Consider the following 19,864-nt stretch of genomic DNA (forward strand, 5'->3'; position numbering starts at 1 on the left):
CCCCCCCTTCCATGAGGTCCCACCCATTCCTGGCCCCCATTCCAACCCCTTCCCCAAAGTCTCCGCCCCAACTCCGCCCCCTCCCTGCCACTATTCCAACCCCTTCCCCAAATCCCTGGCCCCACCTCCTCCCCTGAGCACGCCACGTCCCCCTCCTCCCCCCCTCCTGGAGTGCGCCAACACCGCTAAACAGCTATTTGGCGGCAGCTGGGCAGGAAGTGCTAGGAGGTAGGTGGAGGAGCAGGGACACAGCATGCTTGTGGCGGGGGAGGAGAAGATGGGAGGAAGCTTGGCTGCCGGGGAGTGCAGAGCACCCACTAATTTTTCTCTGCGGGTGCTCCATCCCCGGAGCACCCACAGAGTCGGTGCCTATGGTGTCTTGCCCACATGCCCAGGGTCGAACTGATCACCATATTTGGGGGTGGGAAGGAATTTTCCCCCAGGTCAGGTAGGCAGAGACCCTGGAGGGTTCTTGCCTTCCTCTGCAGCATGGGGCACAGAGTCACAGCTCACTTGCTGGTTTAAACTAGTGTAAATGGTGGATTTGCTGTAACTTAAACCATGATTTGAGGACTTCAGTGACTCAGCCAGAGGTTAGGGGTCTATTTCAGGAGTGGGTGGGCGAGGTTCTGTGGCCTGCAGTGTGCAGGAGGTCAGGCCAGATTGGCATTGTGCAGGTTTCCTTTGAGGATGAGGATGGAGAGGTCAGATATGGAGTGATCGCTTTGAGAAAAATGTTGGCCCATGGGTGATAGAGTGCTTCCATCTTTGATAGTTTTCCTGGGTGAGTTCATTCGAGAGCACAATGACTGTCTGATTTCACCTACACAGTTGTTTTGGGGGTATCTGATGCACGGAATGTAGGACCCATAGATCTTGAAAGGTGTGTTGTGGGGAGTGCTGATCACTGTGGCAGTGGAGATATGGCTGCAAGTTTTACATCTGTTGTTCTGGCAGGATCTGATGCCGCTTAGGATTGGTGTGCCCTGCTCTATGGCAGCTTGCTTCTGATGATGAGCTTGGCGCAGCTGGTGGGTTGGTTGAAGGCCAGAAGAGGATGCCCCCTCTTCTGGCCATCAACCAGTCCCCCAGTCTCGTCATCAGAACCAAGCTCCCCCCATTGCAGAACAACTATCCTGCTCTGCTCTGCACTCTCAGCAGGATCTCCAGCTTCACACAACAATCCTTCAGGATGTTTCTGACATGCACTGACGGGGCTGCAAGCAAGGCAGCAGCAGGGTACCCTGCAGTGCTCCTAAGCTTCACAAGAGCCAGCATGGATCCAGGGCACTTCACACAAGCCCCGGCCTGCCGCAGCCATGTTTCATTAGCAGCCTCTTCTGACTGCCCAGTCTCCTGGTCTCCACACAGCTGGACGCTGAGGGTGAATGACTAGGTGCAGTGGCAGATGAAGAGACCCATGCTGATTCCCATTGAAAGGCTCCTATGAACTTCAGAGAGAGCTGGACCAGGCCTGAAAGCAGGAGCAGCAGAGCTGAGACGTGGGGATAATGCTGCAGAGCTCTTTGTTTTAGTGCCAAAGCAGGCTGGCTATTGATCAGCGCTAGGTTAGTTTCCCAACTCCTTCCGACAGGCAGCGAGGGCTCTAGCTGGCTGCTGGAAATAAATACTGCAAGTGTCTGCTGATTTCTCAAACCCATTAACACAACAAAAATTAATTTACAGTTGATATTTCCAACTCTCCAGGATGTTTCCCTGCCTATCAATGCTAGCGGAAGGCTATGCTGGGCTTTGAAGGCTCAACTGTCCACAAGCTCTTGATTCCCCAAATTGCTCCTAACAGCACATACACACACAGGGTAATGATCATTATTAATGACTGCCAGTGTAAGTAACCACGTTCTAAGAGTGGCCAATGTACCTACAAACAGAAACCTCACCTGAGCACCCTCAGGAAATGACAGTACTTGCAGTATCTCCCCCGGGATGTTCTTCTAACCTCCCTCTAGCTCTCACTCATTGCAGAGAGACTCATTTCAGCCTTTTAGACTTCTGCCCATGTGTGTTCTAATGGGACGCATGTGTTCTGACTGCTTGGTGAGTCAGCAGAATAGCCCTGCACTTCCATGCATAGTCCTAAAGCCTGACACATGCTATATAAAGATCAAGTATTAATAAGAGTTGCACATAGAGCACCCTAGGTACACGCATGGTGTAGTACAGAAGGAATTAAAACCTATCCCATGTCCCAATGAGTTTTGTCCCACTGCTTGCACAACCTGATATCTGAAATACCAAGCTCAGTTCATGCCACTTCCCCTCTAGGAGCATCAATAGTAACAAAGAGGCTGATTCTTCGTTGCGCTGCAACATCATTTACACCAGTGCAAAGTGCGTGCAAAACACCACCATTCTGATGGAATCCCACCCCCTTGCACTCACTCTGCCCTGGGGCAAATGATGGTATGAAGCACAGGGTGAATGAGAATCAGGATCTCAGCAAGCTGAGGACCGTGGACAATTCTGTTGTGGCTGGTGTGTAAGGCAGAATCATCTCCAGCTCTCTGTCTCATAGCAGGATTCACTCTGCAGGGCTGGTCAGTGTAAAATGTGTCCACTCCAGTCAAACGAGAGGCCTTGTCTACACTAGAAATGGTTTGTGGGTATAACTGTACAGCGAGAGCGATACTGGCACAGCCAGCTAGCGGAGAAGCAGCTTATACCAGCAAAAGAGTGATTTTGCCGGTAGAGTTTACATCAGCTCTGCAAAGAAATAAGCTCTACCAGCTAACGAATTCTTTTTCTGCCAGCACAACGGCATTTACACTGGAGTTTTGCTGGCATAGCCATGTTGGCTGGGAGGTGATTGTTTCACACTCCTAAAGTCTGGGCTAGACTTAACATTTTGACGGACCTCGCTGTGTTGATCCGGGGTGTGAAAAATCCATCCCCCTGTACGACGTTGCTGTGGCGGCCTACCACCCGGTGTAGAGCAACTCGGGCGATGGCTGAATGTTTCCATTGTCCTAGCTACCTCCGCTCAGGGAGGTGGTGTTCCTGCCCCCCCCTCCGTCACTGCAGCGTCCACGCTATGGTGCTATAGTCCCTGGAGTGTCGAACTGCTGTAGCTATGCCGGGTAAGCAGTTCGGTGTCGCCCAGGCTCAGAGATGCACAGGAGTCACAGTGTTGAGTGACGAGGAGCTGTACGCAGCCCCCTTTCTGGCTGTAACCACCTGTTATGCCCCTGTTTCTCGCTATAGTGACACACGGATGGATCCCACAGCAGCTGCAGCGAGAGCTGCAGCCTTGGCTTATGAAATTGTGTTGTCTGATTCATGCAATCCATAAACTGAGGCAGCGCTAAGTGAGAGCGCGTGATTAACGAGCCCCCTGAAATTCCCAATTAATCAGTCTCATTCATTGTGCTCCTCTGCGCTCCACATTCGAATCTGCAACCTTGTTCCCTTCTGAAGCCGTCCACCCCATCGCCCTCGCCACTCTGCCCTTCCCGGGATGCTGATGGATCTAAGTAACAGACTGGAGAGCCAGCAGCGCTATCCATCTCTGTCGGGTGGGTAAATGGAGCTGGTGTTTCAGAGAGTGATTTCGCCAACACCACTAAGTGCACACATCTCTTTAGATTTAGTGAAAGTGTCACTCGCTGCCTTTCCGGGGAGGCTGGCGAGGGGGCGCTGTGGTTAGTTTGAAGAGGTAAAGAAGCAACAATCGCCTGCATGGTGTACATGGGAGATTACTCTGTATGCCTCCCTCCATGCATGCTGCCAGCCAGATGTGCAGGTGCAGGTGCTGTGCTGTCACAGGGAAGGAGTGCACAGCTCTGCCCCACTGATGGTGAGAAGGTTCTCTTGGGGGCTCTTCTATATCCACTGAGATTCCTCCGTTCTTCCCTGCGACCCAGAAATGAGTCCCCGCAGAACACTATGGGAGTCACCCCATTTGGTGGCTCTCCAGATGCTGTTAGAAGAGGCACCGAAGAACAACATGTCCCAATCACTCTTTCTGTCATGTCAATGTGGGGTGGAAACAACCAGCTTGAATCCTGGTGAGCAGAAACCATCTCTGGTCTGAAAGAATCACAGTATGGGTGGTGTGAGGAGAAACTATTGCCGGACAAAAGTACAGCAACCAGAACGCCACAGAAAGAAAGAGTTGCAAGGAGCAGCAATCAAGAGAAAAAAAACGCCGCATACAAATCACTGAGAGGAGAAATTATTGCTCTCTGCGTGCCATGAGGAGATTAAAATACCATGAGGAGAGACCATCACACCCAGAAGCAGTGAGGAGAGACCGTCAAACCCAGAAGCAGTGAGGAGAGACCGTCACACCAAAAACCCGCGAGGAGACACCGTCACACCCAGAACCCGTGAGGAGAGACCATCACCCCCAAACCTCTGAGGAGAGAAATAGTGACCAGAACAAGACTCATGAGCAACCCTGGGACCGAGACCACTGCCTGTCATACTGACCATTATCACTTCATTGTTTCCATGTACTCCCTGTCTGTCTCCATCTGTTGTCTCTTGTCTTATATTTAGTCTGGAAACAGTCTGGGGCAGGGACCATCTTTTTGCTCTATCTCGGTAGAACCCCTAGCACCAGGGGGTTCTGGGCCAGAACTGAGGCTCCCAGCCTCTGTGGTAATAATCATAACAATTAACAATAAAATCAGTGGGCACTGCCCAGCTCTTACAGACAGCTTGACAAAAGCAAACCAGTGTGTGCTGCCCAGTCTACAGGAGTTACCCCAAAAGCCAGTGTGTGCAGCTCTGTGCTCAGGAGAAACCCTACAATAACAAGCCACTATGCGCAGTGCAGTGCTCCTGGGCTCCTCTGCTGCTCAGCGTGCCCACCCGCCTGCCCGCCACGGGCTTAGTACACAGAGGCCGAGTCTTCGAGTGGCAGAGACCTTCCAGCCCTGTGATGTTGGACTCTAGCCCATCTGCCCATGACCCGTTCCTTGCTCTGCATTTGCACTGTGTTTCTAATGCCTGGAACTGGTGCCACAGGACACACAGAGAAGAAGTCTGCAGTTTTCATGGGTTTTAATATGAAGCAAGTAGAGCACTGAAGATGAAAAGACGTAGAAGGGAGGAGATGGAGGAGGGGAAACACACCAGCTCTTCACTTCTGGAGACATGGAGTGAAATCCAGACTCCGTTGAAGTGAGTGGCAAAATTCCTATTGACTTCATTGGAGCCAGGATTTCACCCCAGCCTCTGCAAATCTGGGTGAGGTTAAAAGTAGAAACCAAGTTTGGAGCCTTGGCACATTCACCCAGACAACATTTCTTCCCTCTCCTCACACAGCCACAAAGCTCCACTAAGAGAGACTCAGAATAGAGTTGGCCACAACCCAGAATTTCCATCCCGCAGGAAATTCCAAGATTTTGAAATTTGGCATCATCCTAAATTCGGCTGAAAGGCTGAAATCTCAGAATTTTATACAAACAGAAATATTCTGGAAGAATTTTGTTCCGACCGTCTCAAAATCTAAAAGGTTTCAACTTTATTGTTTTGCCTAATACAATATACTCTACAAGTCAAAACGATTACGTCGGAACAAAACATTTTGACCTTATTGAAATGAAACATTTAGTTAATTTCCCACAAAAATTTTGACAAAATTGCTCCCTTCCTGCAAAATGTTCCAAATTCATTGAATCCCCATTTTCCAACTGTTGTTTTCAGTGTTGTTGTAGCAGTGTTGGTCCCAGGATATGAGAGAGGCAAGGCAGAGAAGGAAACATCCTTCACTGGACCCACTTCAGCTGGTGAAAGAGACACGCTTTTGAACGCTTGTCTCTCTCACCAACGGAGGTGGGTCCAATAAAAGATAGTTCCTCACCCACCGTGTCTCTCTCATGGTCCAGCCGAAAGCTCTTCCCCTGGAAATGTTTTGACCAGCGGCAACTCAGGACTGGGATAGCTGGTGATGCTGCAAGTTAGGGCTGAGGGACACCACCAGAGCTGTGTGTAAGGAGGCCAGGTGATGTTGCAGGTGACAACTGAGGTGCAGCTAAATCCTTATCTCCGCAGAATCTGAGCACGTCACCACCATCGATAGAGCTTTATCCTCCCAACACTGCTGTGCAGTAAGGAAGTATCATCCCACTTTACAAATAGGGAACCAAGGCACAGGGCAGATTAAGTGACTTCCCCAAGGTCACACAAGGAGTATGTGGCTTAGGCAGGACACCTAGTCTCCAGAGCCTCAGTCCAGCGCTCAATTCACTACACCAGTGGTCCCCAACTTTTCTGGGTGGTGGGCGCCTGATGACAAGCCGCCAAGGACCGTGGCCAGTGGACAAGCATCCGCCGAAATGCCACCAAGAAGCAGCAATGTCAAGAGGCGTCGCTGCTGAAATTCCACCGAAAATCAGCGGCATTTCAGCGGCACCGCCTCTTGATGGTGCTGGTTTTCGTCAGCATTTCAGTGGATGCTTGTCCGCTGGCCAGGACGCGGGCGCACATAGATGCCCCGGCGGCCGCCATGGCACCTGCGGGCACCGTGTTGGGGACTCCTGCACTACACCATCCTTCGAACAGCAGCTGAGCTGCATTTGGGGGAAACATGCAGATCACTTAGCCCCACCGCTTCCCGCAAGCCAGAGCTATCGGGTCATCAGTTTCTGCAGTGCTACCATGTGAAGAAAGAAAGCTGAAAACCAGTAAGCAGCTGCAGCGGCAGGAGTGGAGATGCACTGCGACCTCCTGCCCCAGCGCTGGTCTTCCTCGGCACCGTAACCTCCGTGTGCGTGAGGAATAACAGCAGTAACGGGAAGGATGTGAAACCCAAGAGGCAGGGATGCCAGGCTGATCAGTGGCTCTGGAGGAGCCAGTGCTCAGTGCCATTAGAGAGGTAATTACCTGTGACAGGTGTCCAACTTCCAGGTAAAAGCAGATGATGAATGCGTTCCATCCAACCCACAGCACCAGCCACGCCACGTACTGGGGAGAGAAAGAAACAGAGGCTCAGAAATGCAGAAGGGCAAAACAGCCCTTGGCAGCAGGAGACAGAAGCAGTTGGGCACTGGCGTGGGGCTTCTCCAGGAGGCTCTGCCCTCGGGCAGGGCGTTCGAAAGAGCCCAACAGTATTCAGATTTCTCCTGCACCCGCTTTTTGCCCTGAGCCAAATCCCACTGAGGTCAAGGGGAGTCTTTCTGCTGACTTCAAGGGGCTTTGGATCAGACCTTACGCACATTGGCCTTGCAGAAAGAGACGGCCGCATGCACTACACATGTGGGCATGCAAAACTCGGGCTGGGTGCATGAGCTCCCATCGCTGCCTGCAGCTACCCAGCACGCACAAGCAAGTGCATTGTTTAATGAGTAATAGACCTAGCTCTGCTTTCACAGACCCCAGATTTACACCAAATTTCAGTGGGGTCACCCCTGGTGTAAACCAGAAACAAGGACAAGGTGATCAGGCCCAGTGTTTGTAATCTGTTGGCCTCAAAAGCATTTGGGGCTCTGGAAATGAAAATTTGTTATAATTTATCACATCACATACCTGCAGCACCTTGCAAATATCAACTAATTAACCCTATAATGCCATACACACTCCCAGGAGATGGGTGCATAGGTATTATTATCCTCCTGTTACAGATGGAGAAATAGAGGCACACAAAGCAAAGTGACCTGCCCAAGGTCATGAAATGTGCCAGTATCAGAATGAAATTTCCTGGCTCCCAGACCTGTGGTCAGGTCTCAGGCCACTAGATTAAGCTACTCGCTTTATGCTATAAACTTCAATTGAATCAACCAGAGACGGGTTCTAGGCCAACCTTCTCCACCAGCATCGACCTCTCTCTCATCTAAACACTCCCAGACTCCAGAGAAAGCCTGAGCGGGATCTGAACGTCAAAGCTCAGGCCCATCTCTAAGAGGACAATGTCAAACCCAAAACACTCGTCCTCTTCCCCCTAACCAGGCGTGGGGGGATCACAGGCAGGATCCAAGAGGGGTTAAAGTGGAAAACCTTCATGGTAAAGAAGTGGTTCCAGTAGTTAAAATCAATGCAGAAGCCCAGCTTTACCAACCTCGCCCCTGTAGAGGCATTTCCACTTCTCACCAGGGCCCAGTACAGAACAAGATGGGAGAGGAAATGCTCGAGGCTTCTCCAGAGCTCTTCGGCACAGAATGAGACACCGACTGTGAACTCTACCGTACAAGTCATGATGTCACATGAGAGCATTTATGGTACTGTCATTTGGAGCGCCAGCAGAGGAGGGCAGTGCGACCCACAGGCTGCAACAAGAGCCCCCAGTCCTGAGTCCTGGCTGTGCTACAGACTTCCTTTGTGACCTTGGGTGAGCTGTCAATACACTCATGCCTCAGTTTCACCATCTATAACAAATCCTACCCTGCTTTGTAAAGAGCTTTGAGATCTACAGCTTCTGAGAGCTAAGTGTGAGATTATTACCAGTGGTGGTTTCAATGCTTTCCCAGAAGAAATCATCGTGCAGCAATTGCATCTGTGCAGCTGAGAACAGAATTTGTTCTACAGAAAATACCATGCAAGTCTCTAACACCTGACATCTAAGGATGCTGGCGCTTCACAAACATTGGGCAGATCCTCCCATTTCCCCCTGCGCATTAGAGCAGGGCGGTTCTCCCTGTCTCACAGATGGGGAAACTGAGGCACGGAGAGTTGGTGTGAGTTGTCCAAGATCATGCATCAAATCAGGGGCAGGGCTGTAACTTGAACCAGGAGCCCTGACTCCCCGTGCCTTGCACCCTGCGTAGCCAGTCACACAATGTAGGCCAAGGATAATAATGGTAACCGAACTGTCCCCTGGGGCAGACAAGTGGGAGTTAGATAGGATGAATTAGCTGACGTTTGGCCCCTGCTACAGTCATTTGACCACATTTCCCAGATAATTGGCTGGGAATTATAGCATCACTAAGACAGCTTTGGGGCTTGTCAGCACCGGGCTTATTTATCTGGGGCCTTGTCTACAGGAGAAAGGGTTTGCTGATATAGCTGTACCAGTGACCCCCCTCAGAGGAGATGCAATTTATACCAGCAAAAGAACTGTTGTGCTGGCTTAGCTTAAATCAGGTCCCTGAACTGGGGAACTAGCTCAGGCTAGTCTGGGAAAAGGACATGTTTTCAGGTATAACTGTGTCTACACTTCAGCTTTCGCCAGCCCAGCAATATCAGTCGGGGCGTGAAAAAAATCATCCCCCCGCGTAACCTACTTACACCAGCACAGTCTTTAGGTATAGACCTGGCATGGGGGAGCTCTGCCAGTACAGCTGCATTGATGCAAATCCCTTGGATAGATGTGTTGCACCAGTGTAAATAGTGGCTTGCACTGGAGGGGCTGGTGGAAACCAGTTTTAAAAACTGTAGGGCAAGAGGGTCCCTATTTACAGGGTTGCAGCATGTCTACACTAGGGGTTAGTGCAGCTAACCTCAGTGTGAAAACCCGCCAGTGCAGAGCAGGCCTCCGCGGAGATGTAAAAGGAGTATGCACAGTGCAGGCGTGGGGCCTGTGTTGCACTATCTGGGTCAGCCTGGGATTACTATGCACTTCTGCCTCTCCGTGGAGAGCAGCCAGCCCAGCAATGGTGCCCAGGAAGTAACAAGCCTTAGATCTCATCCTTCTTTCCACATCTCCTTTTTCTCATGCCTCCTTTCCAGAGCCCCTTTCTTTACCTCCTCCTGCAGCCCTGAACTTCTGCCCTCAGTTTCTGGCCCAAGAGAGGAACTGTCCAGCAAAATCCACAGACCTCGGGGGTAGGGACGTGGCGAGGTTGCCGGGGATGGAGGAAGCGGAATGGTTCGTGAGCACAGGCCAGACCCCTGCCCGCATGGACCCCTTGGAGGGTTAGCAGCTGGGGCTGGGGATGAGCCTGGGCACAGCACCAAGGGGGGCAGTAACATTTAAGGTCCCTGAATCTATTGATCGCCCAGCACCAGGCACCGAGAGCACTGGGGGGGAAGGCCAAAGCCCTGCCATGCAGAGCCAGTCAACGCGTGGGCTGGCCGCTCCGCCCACACAGGAACAAAACTGGGCATTTTGAAATTTCCCACGGAACATCGAAACAAGCTTATCAAAGTGCAGCATAGAATGATAGAAGCATAGAACATCAGGGTTGGAAGGGACCTCAGGAGGTATCTAGTCCAACCCCCTGCTCAAAGCAGGACCAATCCCCGACTAAATCATCCCCAGCCAGGGCTTTGTCAAGCCTGACCTTAAAAACCTCTAAGGAAGGAGATTCCACCACCTCTCTAGGAAACCCATTCCAGTGCTTCACCACCCTCCTAGTGAAACAGTGTTTCCTAATATCCAACCTAAACCTCCCCCGCTGCAACTTGAGACCATTGCTCCTTGTTCTGCAGTCCAAACACTTCACTTTGACTGTTCAGCTTGGAGTTTAATATCATATGACATGAGAGTCCAAACAATCAGGTGGAATCCGAGCCCTTTGACTTTATCGAAACAAAAGGTAGTGGGTTTTTTGTCAAACATTTCAGCAAAATCAGACTGTGCCCATGAAACGGTTTGATTTTGTTGCATCAGACGTTCCATCAGCAGCTTTTCAACCATCTGCGCCACCATGTGGCTGGCTTCCTCTGCTCCTGCCACCCACTCCCAGGAGCAGGCATGGGGGAGGGATTCTGGAAGAAAAACCTCATCCCCGTTTCATTCCCACTCTGCTCCACATTCAATCAGCTTCCCCCTCCTGTCACCTCCTTCCCTAAACCTCTCCCTCCCCACTCCTCTGTCTTTTCTCATTTTCTTTGTGGCCATTCACAAGGAGGCCACTCTCCCTGAGCTTGAAGTGAACCTCAAATCTCAGAATAAGACTCTGCTCAAACAGCCAGTTTCACCCAGTTTCACCCAGTTTTCTGTCTAAACCAAATGAAACAGCAGATCCCACATGGTGCCATACCCTGGCCTGGGGATCACTCGAAACATCACTATAACTCAGCTCAGGGTCACTTGAAACCGCACCCTAACTTGGCCTGGAGTCACTTGAAACTGCCCCTAACTCAGCCTGGGGTTACCTGAAACTGCACCATAAAGTGCCACCGCATTCTGCTTCTCTCTACTCCCTCCCAGAGCTTGTGACATGAAACAGCTGTTTCCCACAGCAAGCCTGGGAGGGAGGGAGGGAGGGTGGAGAAGGAGGAATACAGCGTGCTTGGGGAAGAGGAGGGGCCAGGGCAGGGTTTTGTGGAGGGATCCAATGGGGCAGGGTGGAGGCAGAGTCAGGGCGGGGGCGGGGCCAGGAGGGCGAGCACCCACCGGCGCCAACAAAACTTGGTGCCTGTGACTGTAAGGATCGAAAAGCCTTAATGAACCTGTTAATGAACTGGGCTGAGTCCTGAGTGTGCAATGAAACTCCAGCCAGGCTGCCCATCTCCACGGCCCCCTCGTTTCTGTCCAGCATTGATACAGGGCTTGCTCTGCTGGAGCAGCTCACAGACCCAGGGGAGCCCTTCATAACACCAGACAGGGCAGGCCTGGTGGTAACCCTTATACGTACACAGGGACCCTTAGTACTGATGAATCTGGTGACAAGCTGCCTCTGTGACCCAAAGCTGTCGCTTCTGCGCAGTCTCTCCAGGACCGTACATGCTCCCTGGCTTGCATCCCTGTCCCACCCTCTCCTCCATGAGGATCATGAAGAGCCTTAGGCAGGGTGCTGAGCAGAGGGGGTTGGTGATGCAGATGTGATCGACTTCCCCATTTCTCGTGGGGCATGCAGGGCCTCTCCAGGCATGGATCTCCTTGGCACACTCTGGGCTACTACAAATTTAATTTATCTGGGAATTGGTCCTGCTTTCAGCAGGGGGTTGGACTAGATACCTCCTGAGGTCCCTTCCAACCCTGATATTCTATGAGTCTATGAAATTATCATCACTACTGCTGAGTGCCAGCTGGTGCCAGCCGATAGCCCCTGAGCAGTAAAGCCGCTCGCAGTGAGATCTGCAGAGTGCTGTCCAAAGTGCTGGAAGCGAAAGAGACGCACTAGCAGGCAGGGTGCACTGGCCAACCATTTGAACCTACCATTATGAGGTATTTGGATCTGTACTGGAGGGTCCCAAAGATGCCCAGGATGACAGCCATAATGTGTAAAAAATTAGCCAGGATGGGCACCCACTGATAGCCCAGGAAGTCGAAGATCTGCCTCTCCAGCGCTGCTATCTGGAAAAGAACAAAGGGGGACAGAGCAGAGAATTACTCATTGCACGGCGGCTCGCGGGACATTAAAGGCAAAGTGTATCATGTAATTAATGGGAAATCCCACGGACAATTAGTTACAATAGACTGAAATGTCTGCATGATTCACCGTCCAGAGTCCAGCAAATACATCACAGCAAGGAGGATTTATTAGGAATTATCACCAGCTGGAGCTGGAGAAGGACGGACTGGGGAGACTCGAGCTAGGGGAAATGGGCAGCCAAGAGCTCATGGGGTCAGCAGGTCGGAATCTCTCCCCATGTTGAACTGCAGGCCACAGGCTCCTGATTTGTTAAGAGACCGTGAGCAAGTGCCTCCCTAGCAAAACCAATGGAATAATTTACCAAGGGTCACGGTGGATTCTCCATCACTGACAATTTTCAAATCAAGACTGGGTGTTTTTTCTCAAAGCTCTGCTCTAGGAATGATTTGGGGGAGGCTCTCTGGCCCATGTCATACAGTTATACTGGTCAAACTAGGTAAGTGTGATGGTCCCTTCTGGGACTGGAATCTATGAATCTCTAAAAATGAACTGCAGAGAGTCTGTGAAACTTTCCTGGCAATTCATTCTCTCCTGGCACAATTCACACTCAGCGCTCCAGCAGCAAGCCAGGTGCACAGACACACTGAGCTGATGGCAAGGACGGATACTCCAGAATGCCCTTCTTGGCTGCGGGGAAAGGAGCTGGAGTTTGTCCCTGGGCAGTGAGAGACAGAGGGATGGGCGAGAGCTGCGAAGTTCAGGTCAGGCTCCCAACTTCCCCAACAATGGAAGAGGCATGGATCTATTTTTCTGATTCTGAGCCATCTGATGGGGCTTGTCCTGCAGTGAATTGCATTGAATAGCAATGGGGCCCTGTAAAGAAAGACTTTCCCTCCCAGCAGGACAGGAGGTGCATAAGGAGGTCTGGAAGCTGCGTTCCATCTCAGAACCACTGCAGCCCTGGGATTAGTGAAGACAGTGGCAAAGCTGGGCTCAGCTGGGCTCAGGCAGCAAAGAGCAGGGTACAGAAAGGGCAGTGGTTTGGGTATTGGCCTGTGACTCAGCTTACAGGTTAGAGCAGGGCTGGGCTTTGGAGACTCAAGCAAGGGGATAATAAGGGAAGTGAGACTTGTCATGTTTAGCTTAGTTAATTCTTCTATTTAAATGTCCATCAGTTGCCTGCCGCTCGGCAGCACTGGAGGAGGAGTTGCTCTCCAGTGCCCTGGCACTAGGGTCACTCGCTGAACTCGCCTCTTTGGCACAGACGAATGGGAAAACCCAGATTCATCCTTGAGTTTCATTTGCTTGCCCAGACTGAGAAACTTGGTGAAATCAATACAGCAGAACAGCTGATATTTTCCAAGTGGCTTTCCAAGGTTCCTTTACAGGACAGTAGAAAATTCGAGCTGTGCCACCTTCACCTCCAAATCAATCTGTTATTTCATGATTCATTGCTCTTTATGTACAGAATTCGCTTTGTTTGACACCATGATTTTTTAATGGCACTTGTCTTTCATAATCCATAAATAAGGCTTTGATGCGGTTTTAAATATTGCACAGAGATTTCTGCATCCATGTAAAATTAAAGACCGTCTCGGTATTTGTTTCTCTGCCTACTGTTCAATTCTTTATTTAACTCTGTATTTCTTACTGGCTTCAGGCCTATTATCCTTAATTACAGAATTCATTTTAGAAAAGGTTTAAAAGAGGGGGCAGACACTTCGTGTTTTTCTTAAAACCCCAGCACCTGGAGTCATATATGGTGGCTGTAGAGAAAAGCTTGAAAACATGACTCTTAAATACCAGTGGGCGAGGAAAATAAACACTTTACTAATTTTAAGCCAGTCTCATGTTCTTCGGCCACAATTCCTAGCACTTGGTGTTGGGTTTGTGTCTGTCTCTCTCCCCAAGTGTCCCCACTGAAGTATATGTGTGTTGGCTGAAAAGTTTTAAACCAGGGGTCGGCAACCTTTCAGCAGTGCTGTGCCAAGTCTTCATTTAGTCACTCTGATTTAAGGTGTCATGTGCCATTAATACACTGTAATGTTTTTAGAAGGTCTCTTTCTACAAGTCTATAATATATAACTAAACTATTGTTGTATGTAAAGTAAATAAGGTTTTTTAAATGTTTAAGAAGCTCCATTTAAAATTAAATTAAAATGCAGAGCCCCCCAGGCCAGTGGCCAGGACCTGGGCAGTGTGAGCACCACTGAAAATCAGCTTGCGTGCCGCCTTGGACGCACATGCCATGGGTTGCCTACTCCTGCTTTAAACCCTGATCCTGCAATTTCTTGCATCCTGGAGGAGTGCTGGGCCTGCATGCAAAAAATGGCAGGAGTTGGGGCTTAGCCTTCAATTCTGTGGGGCAGGAGCATCTGACCGCCAACGCTCTCGACCGTGACCATGCTAAGGCAAAAAGGGGCATTTGAAAATGTGTTTCCCTGAGCTGCAGCCTGAGATTTTTAAATGCAAGTGTCTGGATCAATCCCATTACTAGGGGGATGCGGTTGCGGGCAAGTCACATCCCTTCTCTGGGCCTCAGTTTCCCCATCTGTAAAATGGGGTCAATGATACTGTCTCTTTTGTGAAGCCCTTTGAGATCTACTGATGCCAAGTGCTATATGAGAGCTGGGAATTATTATTATTCAGCAACTGCCCCAGGAGCAGCTAGCTCTGCGTAAGGGACCTCCGGTGCTGCAGTCTACTCCAGCTGGTTGCGAATAACTCTCCCCATTCCCTGCATTGCCTCTGCGTTGCAACATGAGGAAATCTTAGAGCCGGTTGACACTGTTTGGACAAAAAGTTTCTCATTCAAAAAAGGGGTGCTGTCAAAAGTGAACATTTTCACAACCCCCCTCTCCCCGCCCCATGGTTTTGAAAAAATTATTTGGATTTTCATTGGAAAACCAAAAATCTACATTTGGGGGGGGGCCTTCATTTTCTGGTCAGCTCTAGAAAATACGCTTAGATGTTACAATTTTGGATCTAATGGAGAGCTAACGGTATAGACTACACATGCACGCATGCCCCCACACCCTGAGTCTATTACAGCTGCATTGAATTTCTTGCAAACCTCCTGCCTTGCTTCATAAATGACATACAGCAGCAGGTAGCAAGGAAATGCAGAAAGCAGACTCTTAAAACACAATTCTTCTGGTTCTGTACAGGTCTTAGCACAGCCAGGCCCTGGTCCACGGCCCTTAGGCGCTTTTGCAATACAAATAATAATACCCTTAAAAATGAAACCAAAGAGCTTTTCCTGGTGATGGAGTAACAGGGTGCAAAGAGGTTTCCACGGCAAAACCCTGTCCCAGTGAACATGCTGCATGCAGCTCATGGGATGCATTTGCTGTGTCCACTCAGAAAACGGAAGTGTGAAGGCAGTTCTGCCCAGGGGCTCTGTTCAGACGAGTTTTGCTACCGTGTCCAGGAATGAATTGCAGCCCAACGTTTACAATCAACAGCCAGATTAAATTAACTACCAGGCTCTCTCTCACCCCTTGCCAGAGACGCCGCCCAGTTCTAACCCAGCCTCTTCATTACACACATTGTTACCCCAAGTCTCGGGTTTGGTGTTGTTCTTAAAGTCCCAGGTTTGGAGGTGAGAGATTCTCCATTTCGTTTAAGAGGAGTAAGAACCAGCTTTCAAAGGTATTTAAGTACTGAAAGGTGCAGACAGACACGTAGTGAGATTGACAGACATCTAAGCAGGCTGCGGGCTTCTTTCACATTGAAAGTTGATTGGAGGTAGGTACCTAACTCCTGTAGGCACCTCTGTAACTCCCAGTAGGCACCCACAGGGAAATGCCATTTCACAGAAACCAAAACTAAAAGCAGGAACATGTCAATTTCAACGAAATTTTGTTTTGATCTTTGTTTTTAAAAAAAAGCATTTCCTTTCAGTTGAGATGTTCCGTTTGGACATTTTGGGCAAGGCCCATTTCAACTTTTCATTTCAAAATGACTTTTTGTTTTAAATTTGATTTGATTTTCTAGTATAAAAACATTTACAAATTGAAACATGTCACAGTAAGAACCAAATGTTTTGATTGACCAAAAATGATTTTTTTCCCCATTTCACTTTGCAGAGGACATTTCCAAATTCTTTGTATTTGGTTCTGATCTGAAATGAAAATGAATTTAGAAATGGCAGAATTTCCCATGAAATGGCAATTCCAGTCCCTGCCCAGCTCTACGAAATTCCTTTGTAACCTGGCCCCGGGTTTCTAGCCCCTATGGCTGCAGAGAAAAGCTGGCAAATCTGAACATTAAAGGCTCAGAAACTTAAAAGTATATATATACACACACACAGAAACATATTAATCTCATGATTTTAAAGCCAATTTCATGAATGTTTGTGGCCAGATCTGATTTCTGAACGCTTGGAGTGGGCTGTACGTCAAAGGATCTGCCTGTGCATTTCTCCGCACCCCATTTTGAAAGAGGAAGTACACTGGGGTCATTAGATGCTGCTCAGAGACGTTCCTTCCTACCAAATCCATCTGTCGCATGTGCTGGAGTATTCTCATAACAACTGAGTCCGGGCCAGGAGTAGAGGACACTCTGTGCAGTGACATTAAGCAGCACAGACTGGGAGAAACACAGGGTCTATGTGCCGCAGCCTCAGTAAAGAATCCTCTTTACATTTATATGCATCACAGTCCAGTCCCGTCTCTTCACTTTCTCAAGGAGATCTCGCTACACCCCCCGTTTTATCCTGCTCAGTATCACAAGCTTTGATCTGTTTCTGTGTGGAGCTATAGTAGGTCTGTCTGGCAAGCTATACGTGGACACAGTATGGCATAGTGGACAGCACACAGTACTAGGACTCTTGGGATCTATTCCCACCTTAGTCCCTAGATGGACTTGGGTGTGTGTCTGGAGCCAAAGGACTGAACCAAGATGAGAATGGCTGAAGGACGAGGAGGCACTGGCAGGTTTTCCGGCTGGTGCTGCAACCAAGTGCAGCAAGTCCTCGCTCCGTGACTCAGTTTCCCCAGTAAAATCAGGTTTACCTCCTTTGTAAGCTGCTTTCAGCACTTCTGGTGAATAGCACTGAATAGGGGCTAGAGGTTATTGTTACTTTGCACCCCATATAACTTCTCAAACCAACACTTCAACCCCCACTCCCCCCACCTCTCAGACCTCATTTGGCTGGAGTGAGCATCTTCTATAGGTGACTTATAACTGGGCAGCAAACAATGAGTTTATCATGAAAAGCCCAGTGGGACATGAGCCCCTAAATCCCCTCTCAGGGGCCCTACCAGGCGATCTTTATTTAAGCGCAATTTCTCCAAGTGAAGTGAAGTTCAGCATGGGAGTGACCATGGATAGTGCTGCTGAGCAGAATTTACTGCAAACCAAAACGACTCAGACAACAATCAACACAGAGCACTGGCCAATTTCATTAGTCGGAGGGACGCAGGGTTTATGGCTTTCGATGGCTGCACTTAATGGGCTGAGTGAAATGCGTGTGTCACCGACTAACAAGTGTTATTTATGCTTCAGGTTAGTGGCACCTTTATCAGCCGGGCTACTGGGATTTACTGCCCCTCCCCACACTCACAATCCAAGGTGGTCCTAGCGTGTGAGAAGCAAAATCTCTTGCCTTCTGTGAGGGCTCAAGACCCTTGTGATGAAGCAGCAGCTGATTTCGGGTGTTGTGGTGCCTGGTGAACAGACTCCCGAGTGGGACGTTAACCAGTTATTGGGGTTCCATGATGCTGGGGGGACATTCCCTGGAACGGGTTAATTTGCAGCTTCATTTGAGAGGAAGGACGATTGGGCTGGTGGGGGTAGGCTTGCCAGCTTTCTAATGGCTGGTCATGGGATCCTTAAGCCGCCTCGTCCCCCAAGCCCCTCTTTGCCTCTTCGCTTGAGGCCTTGCCCCCTTTCTCTGACTCTTCCCCTAGTCCCCGCCCCATCTCCGCCTTCCTCCCCACCCCAGATTAAAAAGCCCAGACATCAGTGCTCGTCAAATGGACGCCGGGCACACAAGCCAAAACCCAAACTGGATGGGTGGCAGCCCTAGGTGGGGAAAGGGAACTCACATCCCTTTAACAGTGACTCCCAGCTGGAGAGGGAGTAGGGTCTAGTGGGTAGAGCCTGGGGCTCAGAGCAGCTGGGTTCTATTCCTGGCTCTTTGCTGACCTTGGGCAAAGCATTTCACCTCTCTGTGTCGCCTCTTCAGACGGGGACCTCTTTGGAGCCAGGACTGGCTCCCACTGTGCAGCGCCCAGTGTGAGGAGGCCCTGATCTAGCTGGGGCCTGTAAGTGCCTCTGTGATACAGAATCAGGACGGCTGGCTCTGCCACAGACTTTGTGTGGCCTTGGGCGAGTCACTGAATCTCCACCGGGACAGTAGTTCTGTCTTTTCTGTACCGGGCCTAATCCGGAGCCCCTAGAAAGACTCTTCAGAGAGATTCAGTCAGTTGTCTTAACTTGGCTTTGGATCAAGGCTTTTGCAAACGCTTCAGGGCAGGGTCTGTCACTCACAATATGTCTGGGCAGCGCCTGGCATGATGGGGCCCTCATCTCACTTGGAGCCTCTGGCACTCATGGAGTAGAAATGAGAATAAGCCCAAGCTGCCTTGCTCACACCCGACTCCCTGCCTGTCTCCAGCCATGGCCGTGACCTTGTTTGTAACATCCTTGAGTTGGATCCTGCACTTGGCTGCAGCACCAGCCAGCAAACTTGCCAGTGCCCCCTCGTCCTTCAGCCGTTCTCATCTTGGCTCAGTCCTTTGGCTCCAGACACACGCACCCAGCCCACTCTGTGGCTCCTCTCTCTTTCCCCAGAGGCTGATCCCCAAGGGGTCCAGGCCCCAGCTCCATGATGCCCCTTCTTAGGAGAAACCAATATGCACTTAGAATGGGCGCCGGGTAAGAGAAGCAACTCTTAACGAATCTGCACTGCCTGTCCTGCTCTCAGAGCCGGTATCTCAAGCCCAGGTTGGCTCCGCTGTGGTGGGTTCCCTGTTTGAGCTGATGGGTTAACACAGCCACTGACCCATCCTGTGTTCGGCAGCGTGGTAACATCAGCCAGAGGAGCAGAGAGCCAGACGTGCATAGCCAAGCAGCTGTCAAAGAGGGCGACAGCTCAGGCCTGCCCCTACTAAACCCACCAAATACCTATTGCAGAGACAAAGGGTTTCCTCTGGCCTGGCAAATCAGCCATGTTTCTAGGGCATTCGCATGCCGAGCGCCGTTCTCAGCATCTTGGCCTATCTCCTCTGGGGCTGGGCTGCCTGCTCACAATTGTTCCAGGCTGTGGTTAACATGCACCAGTCATTGAGGCCCCAGTTTGGCAAAGTCTCATGCTCAGGAATGATTTAGTGCACCTGGGCCCTGGAACTCCCTGGGATTATTCACAAGCAGGGCTGGGCCAGACTCATCTTGGTACTGGGGGGCAGAGAGAAGAATGGGGGGTATAATCCACTGGATTTCTCTCTCCACGCACGGCTAACTCGCCACAACCCAGTGCTCCCTGTCCCAGACCCATCTCAGTTCCCATCCTCACAATCCAGGGAACGTTGCTAATGGCTTGACAAGGAAGCTGGGAGGGGGGACGCCTCGGTTCTCTTCCTAGTCCTGCTGCTGATTTGCATTGGTCACTCCGCTTCTCCAGGCTCACTTTCCCCATCCATAAAATGTAACTCTCTCCTGTCTCACCGGGGGCTATGTAGATTTACTATTGCTATTTG

The 19,864-nt window shown here is 50.3% G+C and overlaps 1 protein-coding gene across 1 annotated transcript in view; it reads right to left on the minus strand.

Moving 5' to 3' along the window:
• The window catches only part of NKAIN1 (sodium/potassium transporting ATPase interacting 1), a 215,372-nt gene that overhangs the window by 56,785 nt on the left and 138,723 nt on the right, over positions 1-19,864 (minus strand). Inside the window, exons 2-3 of the mRNA XM_050932379.1 lie at positions 12,005-12,142; positions 6,850-6,930 (exon numbers count right to left, since the gene is read on the minus strand). Of these exons, the coding sequence (XP_050788336.1) occupies positions 6,850-6,930; positions 12,005-12,142 (219 nt within the window). The remainder of the gene's footprint in view (positions 1-6,849; positions 6,931-12,004; positions 12,143-19,864) is intronic.

The sequence above is a fragment of the Gopherus flavomarginatus genome, chromosome 22 (genome assembly GCF_025201925.1).
Source record: "Gopherus flavomarginatus isolate rGopFla2 chromosome 22, rGopFla2.mat.asm, whole genome shotgun sequence".
In the NCBI taxonomy this organism is placed as follows: domain Eukaryota; kingdom Metazoa; phylum Chordata; order Testudines; family Testudinidae; genus Gopherus; species Gopherus flavomarginatus.